Source organism: Megascapheus bottae, chromosome 9 (genome assembly GCF_031878675.1).
Source record: "Megascapheus bottae isolate mThoBot1 chromosome 9, mThoBot2.hap1, whole genome shotgun sequence".
In the NCBI taxonomy this organism is placed as follows: Eukaryota; Metazoa; Chordata; class Mammalia; order Rodentia; family Geomyidae; genus Megascapheus; species Megascapheus bottae.
The window spans coordinates 379291-397328 of NC_143517.1; the positions used below are offsets into that span (position 1 = coordinate 379291).

An 18038-nucleotide genomic window follows, 5' to 3' on the forward strand; every position below is an offset into this window, starting at 1 on the left:
TTATACTTTGTAGAGCGTTAGTATTTTTCATTAATTTTTAACTTATTTGGAATTTTCTTTTTATGTGCTTTCATAAAAATTTAAACTATAAGTACTCTATTTATTTAAGATATATTTGGATGTTTTTTTGTTTGTTTTTGTCAGTCATATTGCTTGAAATAAGGGCCAGTGTGCTGTCCCTGAGTTTTTGTTTTCTTTGGGGTTTTTTTGTATCTTGTTTTGTTGTTTTGTTTTATGCAAGACTAGTATTCTACCACTTTGAGCCACAAATCCACTTCTGGGTTTCTGGTATTTCATAAGACATAAGACTCTCACAGACTTTCCTGTCCTTTGAACTTAATCCTCAGATTTCAGACTCCTGAGTAGCTAGGTTTCCAGGTGGGAGTCATCAGTGTCTAGTCTGTAGAATAAAATTCATTATTTTTCCTCTTACACTGCATTTATTTTGTTCAAAAAGTCTAGTAAGTTATGTTCTTGTTTTCATTATTTCTTTAATTTCTCTTCTTATTCAATAACCTACTAATGATTTAACAAGGTTCTTTTCAGTTTCTATTTTGTTATTTTCTGTAATTTTGGTTGCTGTTGAATTCTAGCTTTATTTTAATACTAGCTAATAAAATATAAGGGGTTCTGTTATTTTTTTTGCTTGATATCCCAAAATATCAAAGCATCACATTACATACCACAAATATACATAATCTTTAGGAAAACAGGGAAGGGAAACTGGGGAAACAAAAGTGATGAGGAAAAGTAACAAACAAGTTGAATATGACCCAAGTACATTATATGTAAGGTATGAAGCTTCCATGACAAAAGTAATCTTAGTATGTATAATTTAGTACACAAATTTTAAAAAATGAACTTATTTTAGAAAACAATCTATATAAATATAAATATATTTGTAAATATAAACAATCAACATGTATGATTATTTTAATATATCTTTTTATTGTATTTTCATTTTAATATTTCTTATGTTTTCAAAGTATCACAAAATAGAAGATGGCAGAAGATGTACAGTTGGTGTCTATCTAAACTCTTACCAAGAAACCAGTTTTAGCATTCTAGCAAAAATTTTATGGCTAGAGAGTTACACTAACTGAATCATAATATTACAGAGATTTCCGCCAGAGAGTAAAAAGTTAGGCAGCCTCCTTAAGAAGACAGACTTATGCACAATCAGCAGTAGAGATGGTGGGATCTGCCCTCCCTAGTTCCAGGACAAAAGTGCCAGTCTCAACTCAAGTAACAATCTTCCACATAAAGGAAAAAAATAAAAGAATATCAACCAAACAAGCATTACAGAAAAATACCAAAGATGTTCTACAAATGGAAAATCAACTGACAGAGAAACAGTCCTAAACAGACTACCAGGTAATTATAGCAAGAATTGACAAAACACAACCCCACCCACAAAAAAAAATGATAAATTGGCAAGAACTCACAAACCACCATGAATAGGCTGGAGTCACCATCTTTGTATCAGAAAAAAAATAAATTTCAGATTACATTCAGTGAGGAGAGACAAAGACGGTTATTGCATACTAACAAAGGAATCTCTCACAGAAGAATATAAGCATTCTAAATATCTATATATCAAATATTGAAGCACCCAACTTCATCAAGCAAACTTTCCTTTCACTAAAAACAGACCTATGTACAAACATAGCGATTGTTAGTGACTTTAACACACCACTGACACCTCTGGATATATCCACAATGCAAAAAATCAAAACAGAAACCTCAAAACTTAACAAATAGACCTAACAGAAATCTGCAGATATTCCACCCAGAAACACCAGAATATCTGTCCTTTTCAGTAGCATGTGGGACATTTCCCAAAAACTGATCATATTTTACAACACAAAGAAAATCTGTGAAAATTCAGAAACATTGAAATGTTTTACTCCATTCTCTCAGACTACAACTGTGTGAAATTGGAACGCAACACAAATGTCAACATAGAAAATCCTATAACTCATGAAGACTGAACAACACATTGTAGAATCACCACTGAGTTGTTGAAGGGATAAGAACGGAAATTCAGAAGTTTATGGTATTTAACAAAAAGGAGCACACAATACCAGCTCCTTTGGGACAAAGCAAAGTAAATACTGAGAAGAAAATTTATAGATCTGAGTGCCTACACTAAAAATTGAAGAAATCTCAAAACAATCATGGGCCTTAAGCTCCTGGAAAACTGAACAACAAACCAAACCCAAATCCAATTGAAGGAAACAAAGTAATAAAATTAAAGCAGAATGAAATGAATTAGAGTCCCCAAAAACCAGACAATCAAAAAATGAAAAGTTGGTTCTTTGAATAATAAACAAAATTGACAGACCCTTAGCAAATATAATTTTTTAAAAAAGGAAAAGAACACACAAAAATAAAATCAGGGATGAGAATGAAAACATCACGACAGAAATAACCAAAATTCAGAACATCATAAGGGAATAGTTTTAAAACCTTTATGCCAACAAATTTGACAATCTGGAAATAAATAGAATAATTTCAAGCAAATATTGACATACTTAAACCAAATGAATCTAAACCAACCAAATAAACATATTTCAAGTATTGAAATACAAATGACAATAAGATTTCTCCCATCCAAGAAAATCCCAGGACCTGATGGATTCACAGTAGAATTCTGTAAAGCCTTCAAATAAGAACTCATACCAACACACATCAAACTTTTCAATGAATGGGGAAGTGAAAATTCTCTACCAAATGGATGCTATGAAGCCAGTATAACCCTCATCCCAAAATCCACCAGGAACTCATCCAGAAAGAGAACTATAAATCCATTTCATTTCTTTGATGAACATCAGTGTAAAACTTCTCAACAAAATCCTGGCCAATCAACTTCAACAACTCATTTTAAAAAATATGCTATGATCAAACAGGATTCATTCCAGAATTCAGTCAGTCAATATGCCAGGGTCAATTAGTGTAATTCATCACATCAGTAGAAGAAGGATCCAAATGATCAGCCAGACTCACACCAGTAATCCTAACTACTCAGGAGGCTGAGATCTGAGGATCAAGGTTCAAAGCAAGCCCAGGCACTAAAGTCCATGACAATCTTTTCCCAATTAACCACTACATAACAGGAAATGGAGCCTGTGGCTCCAGGAGTAGGGTGGTAGCCTTGAGCTGAAGAGCTCAGGGATAGTGCCCAGGCCAGTTCAAGTCCTACAACTAACAACTAACAAACAAACAACTGTGTAAAAGCTAGCTCACTAGCTCACGACAGTAATCCTAGCCAATCAGGAGGCTGAGATCTGAGGATCAAGGTTAAAAGCACAATAGTAACTGAGACTCTTATCTCCAAATTAACCTCTAGAAAACAGGAAGTGGAGCTGTGGCTTAAGGGTAGGGTGGTAGCCTTGTGCTGAAGAGCTCAGGAACAATGCCCAGACCCAGTGGCAGGGCAGTAGCCTTGAGCTAAAAAGTTCAGGGCAATACCCAGTCCCAGAGTTTAAGCCATACTGACATGAAAAACAAAAACAAAAGACATGATCATTTCAATAAATGCAGAAAAAGCATTTGATAAGATTCAACACTCCTTTAGGTTAAAAGCTCTTACATATAATGAAGGCTGTGCATGACAAACTTACAGCTCGCATTATACTTAATGGTGAAACGTTAACACTGTTTCCTCTAAAATCAGGAACAAGACACGGATGTCCATTCTCTCCATTCCTCTTTAATATATTATTAGAATTCCTACCTAGAGCAAGAAGCAAGAAGCAAACATAAAGGGGACCCAACTAGGGAAAGATGAAATGAAACTCTCCTTCTTTGCAGAAGATATGCTCTTGTATTTAAAGAATCCTTTAAACTCCATTTCTAAGTTACTCAAGCTGAACCAAAACTTTGGCAAAGTAGCAGCATATAAAATTAAGCCTCAATGGGGCCGGGAATTTGGCCTAGTGGTTAAAGTGCTTGCCTAGCATGCACGAAGACCCGGGTTCGATTCCTTGGTACCACATACATACAAAAAAGCCGGAAGTGGTGCTGAGGCTCAAGTGGTAGAGTGCTAGCCTTGAGAAAGTCCAAGGACAGTGCTCAAGCCCTGAGCCCAAGCCCAGGACTGGCAAAAAAAAAATTAAGCCTCAATGGCCGGGAGTTTGGCCTAGTGGTAGAGTGCTTGCCTAGCTTGCATGAAGACACAGATTTGATTCCTCGGTACCACATACATAGAAAAAAGCCAGAAGTGGTGCTGAGGCTCAATTGGTAGAACTCTAGCCTTGAGAAAGTCCAAAGACAGTGCTCAGCCTCTGAGCTCAAGCCCAAGGCTGGCAAAAAATTAAATAAGTAAATTAAATTAAATTAACCCTCAAAAATCAATGGCTTTCCTGTATGCCAACAATAAGAACAGCTAGACTGAAATGAGGAAAGCAATTCCTTTTTTAATAGTATCAAAAAATGAAATACAATACCTAGATATTGAAAGAAGTGAAAGACCTCTATGATGAAAACTTTAAAAACCTATAAAAGAAAGTATACAAGATATACTAGAATTCCTTGGCATAGGTTGAAACTTTCTTAATAAAGGCCCAGAAATACAACAAATCAAAGGTTGGACAAATGGGACTACATTAAATTGCAGAGCTTCTGCATGGCTAAGGGCATAACAAGAAAGATAAATAGAGATCCCACAGAGTGGGAGAAGATCTTCACTAACCATACAACCAACAAGGGACTCCTATGGAAAATATACCTACAGCTCAAAAAATTTAATCTCCAAAAGAAAATAATAATAACCCTGAAAGAATCAGCAACCCATAAAAGGTAGGCTAAAAGAGAGACTTCTCTGAAGATGAAATAAGAATGAACAATAAGTACACGAATAAATGGTCAAGTATGTCTGGCCATAAAAAAAGCAAAGCAAGCCAGTGAGGGGAAATGGGGTTGGTATCATTGGTTTCATATCTTAGCTATGGTAAATAACGCTTCAGTGAACAAGGATGTACTCACTGGGTGATGTGTATATATATATATATATGAATTTCATGGTGGAATCAGAAAGAATGGGATCACCCCATTCATAAGGAAACAGCAAGACTTGGATAACAGCATATTAAGATAGTAAATGAAGTAAGCCAGACCCAAAGAAACATAGGTTCCATGATTTCCCTCATTTGTAATAATAAGTATATGTCTAGGATTTTCCTGGTAGAGGATGACAGTATCTTAATAGCTATGTTCACATGACTGTGTAGGATGATGCTATGTGAGATGAACTCCAGGATATGGAAACAGAGGTTTATCTTTGTGGTTACTGCTTTTAGTCTGCTCTGTAAATTTATTTCTTTTGTCTCTTTTTTTTTCTTTTAATCCATGTTATGGTTTATTACCTGTTGCTCCTGTATCTGACTTTAGTACTTAGTGTATTGCATATACATTTATTTTTTAAGTCAAATTGGGGAAGGGAAGGGCAATAATAATATAGTAAGACAAGGGACAAATGGTGAACCAATGTCACAATGATATTCACAGGACAATATGTTGGAAATGAACCATTATAATTTGGGAGGGGTTGGGTAGGGTAAGTGGGAGAAAAATATGGGAAGGTGTAAAAATGTTGGAGATGTACTCACTACAAACAAATATAGCTATGACCTTACTATACATCACCCTGACAGTAAAATTTAAAAAGAAAAAATATGATAAATTACATAAATTTTACCATCTTTGACATTATAGTGATAACAATATTAACATTGTATTAAACAAAACCTTAAACTTTCTAGTCATCTAATATTGAAAATTCGGTATGTACTAAACTGCACTTCCACACTTCGTAAGCCTTTCATTCCCTGAAGACATTGTTAGATTTTCTGACTTTATGAATTTTTACTAGGTATCTCATGTAAAGAAAATCATACAGTATATGTCCTTTTGTGATTGGCTTGAAAAACTTATCTTGAGGTCATTAAGTTTTATTTTAAAAAATATATATCTGAATTTCTTTAAGACTAACCAATAGTCCATTTCTCTGATGTGTATATATATCAAATATTTACATATATTTGAATACACATAATAAATTATATATATTATACTTATGAATACATATCACATAAGATCTATCATGGAGGTATCACAAATATATTATTCATATATAACAATATTTATAATATATTATAATTTATATACACATATATTTATATTTACCTATTCTTGGCCATTTGAATTATTTACATCTTTTGCAGTGAAATGGGCATTGAAGTCCATTTTCAATATTTTGGTATAAATATTTACAGAACAGTATTTGGATGATATAATATTTGACTTTTAATTTTTTAAGGAACAACGTACCATTTTCAAAAAGCATGTAGTTTTTATTTTATTTTGCATTCTATGTTTGTAATTTCTAATAAAAATTTATGTTGCATAAATACTATGTATGCTGATATATAATAATATACTCATAAATTATTATAAGAAAATTTGATGTTTGGGGCCGGCATCCTGGCCTAGTGGTAGAGTGCTTGCACGAAGCCTTAGGTTCAATTCCTTGGTACCACATACACAGAAACATCCAAAAGTGGCGCTGTGGCTCAAGTGACAGAGTGCTAGACTTGAGCAAATAGTGTCGAAGGTCAGTGCCCAGGCCCTGAGTCCATGCCCCAGGACTGGCCAAAAAGAAGAAAAGAAAAAGGAAAGAAAATTAGATATTTGATGGATAATTCTTTTTCTGTGTCCAATATTTCTACTGTAAATATATAGTAAACTTAATCATTGAAAATATTTTATTTAAAATCTTAAATTGTAATAAGAAAATTGGATATTTGATGGATAATTTTTTCTCTGTCCAATATTTCTACTGTAAATATATACTAAAATACTTTATTTAAAATCTTACCTCTCTAATTTCTTTGACTGTACATCATATATGTTAATCATTTCCTTCAGCTGTTTAGAAGCTTGAGCAGCTTGTGCTTTCAAAATAAAAAAAATGTAAAGTCATTAAAATGTCTGGGTTTACAGCTCTACCCTAATATAGCTAATTGTTAGATGTGTGAAAACTAAATAACCATAGAAAGGCCTGGAGGGACAACATTATTAAAGAACAAAATACTTCTGAATGATAAAAACTGATATCCTAAGCCCGGCATAGAGGTTCACACCTGTAATCCTAGCTACTTAGGAGGTGAGATCTGAGGACCAAGGTTCAAAAGCCATCCCAGGCACAAAACTACCTGAGACTCTTATCTCCAATTAAGCCCTAGAAAATGGGGATGTGGAGCTTGGTTCCAGGGTAGGGGAGTAGCCTTGAGCTGAAGAGCTCAAGGACAATGCCTAGGCCAACAAGTTGGGTGGTAGCCTTGAGCTGAAGAGCTCAGGAATAGTGCACAGGCCGAGTTCAAGCCCCATGACCGCACCCCCCACACCGACAAAAACCCCACTGATAGTCTATTAATAAAATATATGCAAAGGTCTATGTTACTTTAATCTTCATAATTCTTAAACTAACTCACAGAAGAATACATCTTGTATTTTGAAATGTAGACATTCATCCTCAAAGTATAAACTTTTGAAACCTATGCATCTGGCAAGTGACCAATAGGATTAAATTCCAATGTATAAAAGGTTAAAAATTACAGTTAGAAACCCTGGTGTTGGTGTCTCATGCCTGTAATCCTAGCTACTCAGGAGGTTGTAATGCTCTGGCTCAAGTGGTAGAACAATAACCTTGAGCTTAAGACCTCAGGGTCAGTGCCCAGGCCTAGATTTTAAGCCCCATGAAAGACATCCCCCCAAAAAAATTATAGTAAGAAAATGATCATTCTAGGGGACACAGAGGCATATCAATATTAGTACATTTTTTGGCCACAAACGTTGAACATTTCTTCATGTGTCTATTGGCCATTCTCACCATTTTTGAGAAAACTTTCCTTAACTCATTAGCCAGTATTAATTGGGTTGTTGATTTTCTAAGGATTTATTTTATTCAAAAGAATATGCCTAAAATATCTCAATACGAAATCAGTATTTTACATTTTGGTATTTGCATAAATCATTTAAAAAATTGTTTTTCAAGATTGGGAGGGGGTCCGGGGGAGCAAATGAGAGAAAAGCTTGAGAAGGGGTATCAATGTTCAAGAAATAATGTACCCATCACCTGACGAATGTAACTGTAGCCCCTCTGAATGTTACCCCAACAATTAAAAAGAATAAATAAAAATAAAGAATAACAATCACAAAAAAGTATTGTTATTATAAGGGTGATGAACGGTGTGGTTAAAGTTATATGAGAGAGATGAACAGTACTTTTTAAAGCAATGTCACCCCTTCCCTCACTGTTTTCTTCAGGTGCTTAACCAATTCTGCCAGCACCCTTTGTTGAAGATGTTGCCTTTCTTCCATCATATTTTTTTTGGCTCCCTTATCAAAGATTAGGTGGCCATAAGTCTCTGGGTTGATTTCTGGGTCTTCAATTCTATTCCATTGGTCCTCAGGCCTGTTTTTTTGTGCCAGTACCAAGCAGTTTGGGTTATTATAGCTCTGTAATAGAGTCTAAAGTTTGGTAATGATATTTCTCCAGTGATATTCTTTCTGCTAAGGATTGTTTTTGCTATATGGGGTATTTAATGAAAGACCATATGAAATTTTGGATTGCTTCTTCTATTTCCTTAAAGAATGACTTTGGGATATTAACGTGTATTTTACTGAATTTTTAGATAGCCCTTGACATTATTGCCATTTTCATGATGTAGTTCTTCCAATTCGAGAGCATGGGAGGTTTTTCTACTTCCTTACTTCTGCTTTAATTTTCTTTTTCAGGTTTTTAAAGTGCTCATCATACAGGTCCTTTACTTTCTCAGTTAATTTCTAAGTACTTTATTTTCTCTGAGGCTATTGCAAAAGGAGTTACTTTTCTGATTTCTGCCTTGCTCTTCTCATTGTTGGCATACAGGGAAGCAGTTGATTTTTTGAGAGTTAATTTTATACCCCTGCAATTTTACCAAAGTTTCAAATGAGCTCAAGCAACTTTGAAGAGGAGTCTATAGGGTTCCTTAAAGAAAGTTCAGCAGAAAGTAGCCTCAGGGTGGAGCTGCCTCTGACTTTGTTTACTGGAAGAAAAAAGCCACCCAGCCCAAGGAGGAATTGCTCCCTCCAGGGCAGTGAACCGATTGCTGACACTGGTCAGATCCCTTTGCCCTTTTGAGAAATGATGCTGTCTACACAACTTCTTAGGTTCAAGTTATCTGTTGGTGGGTCTGGCAGAGTCTTTGCCAGTAGCCAAGATGCAGCTACTCTTGGCTAGTGGGGGAGAGGCTACCTTCCCCATACTGTGCTGTGAGAAGTAGTGAGAATGTCTTTAATAAGGTACTCACACTTCCCCTTGGTTGTCTGCATGTGTCTGTAGTCAGCAGGATGAAGATTTCCACTTTCAGTTACCCAGTCTGTGCTGGAACTAAGTGAGGAGATGAGCACTCATGCTCTGGTGCCTTTGTCTTGGTGCAGCTGCTCTGGGGAGTGGCAGCTGTCTCTGCCACTGCTAACCCTGCCACTGTCACCAGTGTTGGCTCAATACTGTCTTCTTAAGCAGGCTGCTTGACTTTTTCCTCTCTGACTGAGATTTCTGTGCTACTGCAGCTTACTTGGTATGGTTTTTTAACTATAAGCTTTCCACTACAGTGCTAAAACTGATATCTTGTTGAAAGCTGAGAAAGAGTCATCCTGAACCTCAGCCATCTTCCCAGAATCCCTTACCAGTCCATGAGATTCTTATCTCCAATTAACCACTATAAACCGGAAGTGGTGCTGTGGCTCAACTGGTAAAGCCTAGAACTGAAGAACTCAGGGACAATGCCCAAGCCCAGAGTTCAAGCCCCAGGATCAATCAAAAAAACAAAAACAAAAACAAAAGGAATAAGAAATGTGGTAGTATTGGTGTTCTGTTTTACAGTTCTTACATGATTCAGCTGGGAAATCATTGGGGCCTGCACTTTTCTTTGTTGGGGTGTTTTTTATTGCTATTTCAATTTCACTCTTGTTATGGATCTGTTTGAGTGGTTTATAGTCCCGTGGCTCTTTTATTACATTTATTTTAATCATGAAGTCATCCATTTCTATTTTTCCAGTTTGTTTGCAAAAGATTTACAAACTCTTCCCTTCTAACATTTTGAATTTCTCACATATCTGTTGTTATGTCCCCTTTTTCATCTCTGATTTTATTTATTGGATGTACACTCTTCTTCCTTTGGTTAGGTTTACTAAGGGCTTACACTTTTGTTACTTTTTTGAAGAACCTATTCTGTTCTGTTCATTGATTGTATATTTGTTTTAGTCTCTAATTTACTTCTCATTTATTCATTAGTAATTATTTTATATGCTAGCTTAGGGATTGGCTTGTTCTTGATTTTCAACAATTTTGAGGTTAAACAACAGAGTACTAATTTGATATTTCTTTAGTTTCTTAATGTAGCTGCTTATAGCTATGAATTTTCATTGAGCAATGTTTTGTTCAATTCTCATTAGCTTAAGTATTTTCACTGGTGACTTTGGCTATTAAACTCTAATTTTATTTCATTATGTTCTGATAGGAAACAGGATAATATCAATTCTCTTAAATTTTCTCAGACATTCATGGGGCATTTATGAACTAGTATACTATTTTGAAGAATATTTCATGGACAGCTGTAAGGAATTTGTATTATACAGCCACAGAGTAAAATATTCTTTCTACATTTGTTAGATCCACTTGTCTATGCAGCTAATTAAATGAAGCTTTGACTGGATGAACTATCCATTTTTGACAATTGTGTATTGAAGGTTACATCATTGTGTTTGAATCTATGTGTGGTAAATTCTACTAGTTTTTGTTTGACAAAGATGAGTGCTCTAGCATTTGATGTACAAATGTTTGAAATTATGTAATTTTGATGGAAAGTTCCCTTTATTGACATGGAATGTCTTTTTTGTCTCTTCTAATTTTAATTTGAAATCTGCTTTTATACAATGCTTGGAAAACTTTGTTCAAGCTTTCCACCTTCAGTAGCTATTTGCTTGTGTTAGTTAAATATTTCTCTTTTAGACAGAAGATCATTCAGCCATGCTCTTTGACCAAATCATCCAATCTATATCTATTCACTGGAGAATTGGAATATGTGGTAAAATGTATGATATTTTTCTCCATTTGGAGATGGTGTCTCTTCTGTTCTTCCTGTGTTTATTTCTCATTTGGTAGGATCTATTTTCTCTGCTTGTTTTTTGCCTATATTAATCATTTTTATACAGAACATCTTTTACTGTCTTCTGTGTGCTGATTTGGTGATGATAAATTTTGTTTGTTCTGAAATGTTTTTATTTACCTTTTATATGAATGCTTGACTGCTTGATACTGTATTCTCATTGGCAGTTATTTGAACACAGAAACTTTGAAATTTAAGGTCAAGTTGAAATAGGACAGGATTACATATACTTCTTCTAAGTATTTGTATTTTCTTTTCAATTATAAAAAAATCTTTCTTGTATATTATTGCTTCAAAATTCTGTCCAATAATAAGACATAGTCCAAGAATTTATTTTATTTCCATGTAGTAAAAAATGTGTCATACAAAAATGCTAAATATTCTTGTATGCCAAACAAGTACACCCTAGTCAAATCATCAGCGTATTTAAGATATTTAAGATTTAGTATTAAATCTTACAATACATTTCCTGCATTTATCATTAGGCCATTATAGAGGCCTGCTGATATAATCACATTTGAAAAGTTCTATCCCAAGTCTTGTTTGCATACCACCATTCAAAACAATCATTAGGGCATTTTGTATCCTTAACTAGTCATTTCAATATTTACTTAACAGCCAGCTCAGTGATATTGCTTCTAATTCCGGGGTGTTTCTTTTGTTACACTAACTTGTTACTTTTAATTATAAGCAATAACTGAGCTAAATAGAGGTTATCAACATAATGATATAAAAGTTAATTAACACTTACCTTTTTGGGTTTCTAAAGTATCTGTAGATGCCTCTTCAGTGGAGTGGGATTTTATAAATTCTAAAACAATTAAAACACCTGTTACTATAAATGTCAAATGACATTTAAATATTCCAAGTTTAGATAATTTTGTTTTTGATATTGGCATGCACTAATTTTACATAAAGTTTCATAGTGATGTTGGCATTCCTGCACATCATCAAATTCCTCCTCTATTACTCTTTCTTACTCTCCCCTCTTCTGTTTTCAAAATAATTATCATTTATATTTAAATAATTTTATCAAAAGAAAGAAAAAATATTACAAATACTAGGTCCTCCTAATCTGACAACTGAATAGTAGTATCTCAAGCATATAATCACCATCTTTTCATCAAAATGTTAACCATAATATATCTTTGTATAATGCTGGAGATCAAATCCAGAGATTTGTGCATTCTATATAAGATTTTAAAAACAGCTAAACTATAGCCCCTATTTCCCTCTTTTATCCATTTGTATTTTGATAGTATTATCAACTTCATTTAATTTTATATTCAATAACTAAATTTTACCAATCACAACAAGTAAATATTCTCATTTTCTTTTTCCTCTTCTATTAGTGTTCTATCATTGATATATATCACCTATCAAAGAAAATAAAATTTTCTACTTCTTTCTGCCCAAATTTAGCCCTTACAAAGTGACCAAAATTATTTTTAATTAAATCTGTCCTTGTTCTTCAAAAAGATTTCACTGCTTCCCTGTTGCATATTCAACACTTCTATAAGAAGGCCCTCTCCTATCTTCACTTTTTTTATAAATACTTCATGTTCTAATCTACCAATTTATTTGTAAATGGTATCAATCCAGTTTATGTGTGCTATTATGATCTTTCTAAAATAGCAAATATTTTTGTCCTTCATTTAACTAAGTCGTATATCTCCTTTATAACTACATAAAATAATCCTAAATACCTTAGTTTGAATAAATTCCATCTTTACACGAACTCACTGAAAAACACACATACCTTTATCATGCATTACACTACAATTAAATGAATGATATGCTTGTATTCTCTTTAAATATGAATTTCTAGATTCAAGAAAGGAATACGATGTATAGAAATATCAAATTCACTAAAAATGCTTCCTGTTTATTATTTCATAATTTTGTAACTCTAAAAATTAAAAATAAGATGCAAATCAAAACAACTTTAAGATTCCACCTCACTCCAGTTAGAATGGCCAGGATCAAGAAATCTAATAACAACAGATGCTCGACAGGATGTGGCCAGGAGGGATCACTACTACAGTGTTGGTGGGAGTGCAAACTCGTTCAACCACTATGGAAAGCAGTATGGCAGTTCCTCAAAAGACTAAACATAGAACTCCCCAATGATCCAGCAATTCCACTACTTGGCATTTACTCAATCATCCAGAAACAAGGACATATTAAAGCCACTACCACAACGATGTTCATTGCAGCACTACCATACCAAAGATATGGAATCAACCCAGATTCCTCTCAGTTGATGAGTGGATCAACAAGATGTGGTATTTATACACAATGGAATTCTATGCTGCTGTCAGAAAGAACGACATCGCCTCATTTGTAAGGAAATGGAAAGACTTAGAAAAAATCATATTAAGTGAAGTAAGCCAGACTCAAAGGAACACAGGCTCAATGGTTTCCCTCATTTGTCATAATCAGTAGAAACCTTGGACTCTCCTAGCAGAGAGTTACAATAGAACAAAACCTAGATACATAAGGCCATATAGTATGATGCTAAATGAAAGGACCTTCAGGATATAGAAACAAAAGCCATATAATGAGTGATTCTTATCCTTAACGTACTATGTTATCTCTCATCTCTTTTGCTGTCCCTTGGTTATCTCATATTGTTACAGTATTTCACCTTGTTATCTGATATATTGTATATATGCTTATTTGGTTATTTGATATATGATAGGGAATGTCTGAAAACAAGATGAGGGGCAGGGGTAGGAGGAGGAAAATGGGGACCTTGACATGAGAAAGGCTATCAAAGTATGTGAAGTAATGCATCTTCTATCTGGTGAATATAATGTAACCCTTCTATTAATTACAATGAAAAATATGAAAAAAAGAAACCAGGAGCATGGCCTAATGGTAGAGCACCTGCCTTGCATGCATGAAGCCCTTAATCCGATTCTTTGGTACCACATACATAGAAAAGCAAAAGAAGAAGAAGAAGAAGAAGAAGAAGAAGAAGAAGAAGAAGAAGAAGAAGAAGGAGAAGGAGAAGGAGAAGGAGAAGGAGAAGGAGAAGGAGAAGGAGAAGGAGAAGGAGAAGGAGAAGGAGAAGGAGAAGGAGAAGGAGGAGAAGGAGAAGGAGAAGGAGAAGGAGAAGAAGAAGAAGAAGAAGAAGAAGAAGAAGAAGAAGAAGAAGAAGAAGAAGAAGAAGGGCCAAAAGTGGTGCTGTTGCTCAAGAGGTAGAGCGCTAGCCTTGAGAAATTCTAAGGATGGTGCCCAAGCCCTGAGCTCAAGCACCAGGACTGGCAAAAAAAGTTAAAACTAAGCCAGGCACCAGTGGCTCACACCTATAATTCTAGCTACTTCAGGAGATTGAGATCTGAAGACTGTGATTGAAAGCCAGCCCAGGCATAAGTTTATGAGGCTCTTATCTCCAATTAAACCAGGAATTTGGAAGTGGTGCTGTGGCTCAAAGTGGTAGAGCTCTAGCCTTAATCTGAAAAACTCAGAGACAGTGCCCAGGCTGAGTTCAAGCCCCATGACCAACAACAACAACACAAATCTCAAGTGTTAACTGTGAATGTAAAACACTTATAAAAAATAAATATTTACCTTCAATTTGTCGTTGTATAATTTCATAACTTTTCTTCTTTGATAACAAATATTCTTGTTCTCTGTTAATGCATTAATAAACATGTTTTAGTATATCAAAGTAAGAGTTTAAATTATGCATCGTAAGAATTGAAAGAATGACAAGAGATCAACTTGCATAAACTGCCTTCTCAAATATATGGCAGTTGTACCATCACTTTAAAAAAACATAAATCTAGTCAGAAAGCTAATAAAAATGCACAAGATTCCTTAAGTAAAAAAAGTAGAATTAGGATATACATTTAAATTCATTAAATGAAATTTAATGTCTTGGTTTTACTAATAATTACTATGGAAATACACTCATAATACTCATTAGAATAGTTCTCTGGATTCTGTGTATATCAGCAATATAATTGTACATATTCACAACATTAATAGCAAAATGAATAAAAAATAAATTGGCAGAAACAAGAGATTTATTTTAGCTAATGTGTACCTGCCTGCAGTATTATAGTTAACCTCTCTAATCTAAATTCTCCAAACATCAATTTCCTCATCTACTGAAATACAGAGAAAATATTATCATATTTATAAAGGAGGCAGTTGTAAGGATAACAGAAGAGTTAACATGTGAAGTTAGTAGAAAAATACCTAGCAACTACTAGACAGTAAAATGTCAAGTATGAATATATAGCTCAATTAAATTTATCTCTGAAATCAAGATTTAAATATACAATTCCCATGATAGTCATTTCATGGATACATAGAGATATCAATAAACTACTTGTGCCAACTTCCAATGGCTTATGTATATTATCCTAGTTACTCAGAAATTGGGACATGAATGACCTTGGTTCAAAGCCTGACTAAGTGGAAAGGTCAGTAGTCCTCAACTCCAATGAAGAATCAAAATGCCAGAATGGAGATGTGGCTTAAGTGATAGAGCATCAGCCATGAGCACTAAAGCAGAGTAAGGATATGAATATCTGAATTCAAAATAAGATAGTGACAATAAAATATTAAATTATGTAACATGAAATAGTAATGTCTTACTAAAAAGTAGCCCTCGAACTCTGGGTACTTTTTGTTAATAATATGAAATATAAGGTCCTTATGTATATATCATGCATATGTTAATTTGTCACAATATGTCAAATGGTTATTTGTAAATGAAAGTTTTCAGTTGGTTATATAATTTGATTGATGTTCATGTTCAAGTAAATATTTCATTATGACTTATTTTCTTTTTTTATATTTTTTATTGTAATTAATAAAAGGGTTACATGATATTTGCCAGATAGAAGGTGCATTAATTCACATATATTGATACCCTTTCACATGTCTTGGTCCCCATCACCCTCCCCTCCACCTCCCTCCGTCTTGGTTTTCCCCCCTTCCCTATCCAATCTGATATATTGGATTTATTTGCATTTGGTTATTTGAAATTATGACTTATTTTCATATTTATTATGAACATTCTTATTAAATTGAGATCTTATAAGGTAACTATGTCCAATAAATTTTTTTTCTAATGAAAGTATAGCTCCCAAGCAATTGAAAAATTACTAGTGGAAACAAAAAGTTCATTTCAAGTGAACTGAATTTTAAATTGAAAACCCACATCTGGGTACTCCACTATATACTGACATCAATATTCTTAAAATTATCAAACAAAATTGAGTAAACTAAATATTCTGGCTTTGTTTAGAGGCTCTATGTATAGTAATAATATGTAAACCACAATCTTTCATTTGATTCTTCTTATCTGTCCCTTGTTATAGCTTATTCAAGTATTATTCATTAACTTACATGGACTTTTGGAAAATTTTAGGCACATGTTTAGCATAATTTTTCAGCTTTTCTAGTTTTCCTATTAGATTTGCTATTTGTGTAAAGGTCACAGAAGCCTTTTCTCCAATTATGAAATCTTCTGAAGTGTTCTGATCTCTACTTATCTAAAACAGTAAAATTAACATGTTACTTAGAAAATACCCATTTGATAACTCAAACACATTTCATTATTCCCATTTACTGAATATGATTCAACTTTAAATAATATTGTTATTTCCAGATATAATCAGAGCCGGGGTCACATTTTCTATATGTGTTTCTATGATATTTATCAACAGAACTAAAGCTAACTGAGGATTTCACATCACATTCAGTTTACTGTTTGGATATTTAGAATCTTAAAGAAGCTCAATAACAAGAAATGCAACTCAAAATAACTAGAAAACTTCTAAAATAATTGCTTCACTTAAATTGCATAATCATAATTATAGAACACAACAGTTTTTCTAAAAAGTCTTCAACTACTAAATCCAAGAAGTTAACATGTAGCTGTGGAGCTTTATTCCGTACTGGTAAACCTAAGCCCTTTTAATTAGAACTAAAAAGAAACAAGTGGTGAAGAGAGTTAGTATGATTCATAAACTGGGATGACACATCATGATAAATAGTCTAGATAATAAAGCCCAACAAAAAAACATTTTATCCAATTTGTTATGGATTTAATCGTTGAAAAAGTTGCAAGATTAGAAATATAATTGTTTACTAAGATTTCTTCCAGAAATTAAATGATTTCTGGCATAATAAAGAATGATGTTCATGAACATTAAGATGTAAAAATGTAGATAACAAAGAGAAAATGGCATATTTAAAGAAAAGCAACTTGTTTTTGGATTGCATGTTGGAAAACTAACAAAATTGCTCTCCTTTATCTAATTTAGAAATGGTACTACAATTCACCAAGATAGGAAACACTGAAAAATGGTTAACTTGAGTATTAGGTTTTTTCCTAATATAAGAATTTTTATTTAAGGGCTGGGAGTTTGGCCTAGTGGTTAAAGTGCTTGCCTAGCATGCACGAAGGCCTGGGTTTGATTCCTTGGTACCACATACATAGAAAAAAGCCGGAAGAGGTGCTGAGGCTCAAGTGGTAGAGCTCTAACCTTGAGAAAGTCCAAGGACAGTGCTCAGGCCCTGAGCTCAAGCCCAGGACTGGCAAAAAAAACGTATTTTTATTTAATATCTTAAAATGTTAATTTAAGATATAATAATTCCATGTTTATTTTTTATTGTAATGTATAGAGGGTTTACTTAGTTTTGACTCAGAACAGAATTTGAGACAGTGTCAATATGGAGTTCAAAGCTCAATTTAGAGCTAGAAGAATTTGTTTATATATCACCAGCACAAAGTTCATATTTCATGAATTAGAAAATTGGATGAGGTTACCCAGTTTGGAGGAAAAACATGTGGCCATACGA

General features: G+C 33.8%; 1 protein-coding gene across 1 annotated transcript in view; it reads right to left on the bottom strand.

Moving 5' to 3' along the window:
* Positions 1-18038, bottom strand: part of LOC150058669 (coiled-coil domain-containing protein 7-like) — a 263512-nt gene that overhangs the window by 208376 nt on the left and 37098 nt on the right. Inside the window, exons 7-10 of the mRNA XM_090339663.1 lie at positions 16581-16726; positions 14790-14851; positions 11965-12024; positions 6878-6953 (exon numbers count right to left, since the gene is read on the bottom strand). Of these exons, the coding sequence (XP_090195789.1) occupies positions 6878-6953; positions 11965-12024; positions 14790-14851; positions 16581-16726 (344 nt within the window). The remainder of the gene's footprint in view (positions 1-6877; positions 6954-11964; positions 12025-14789; positions 14852-16580; positions 16727-18038) is intronic.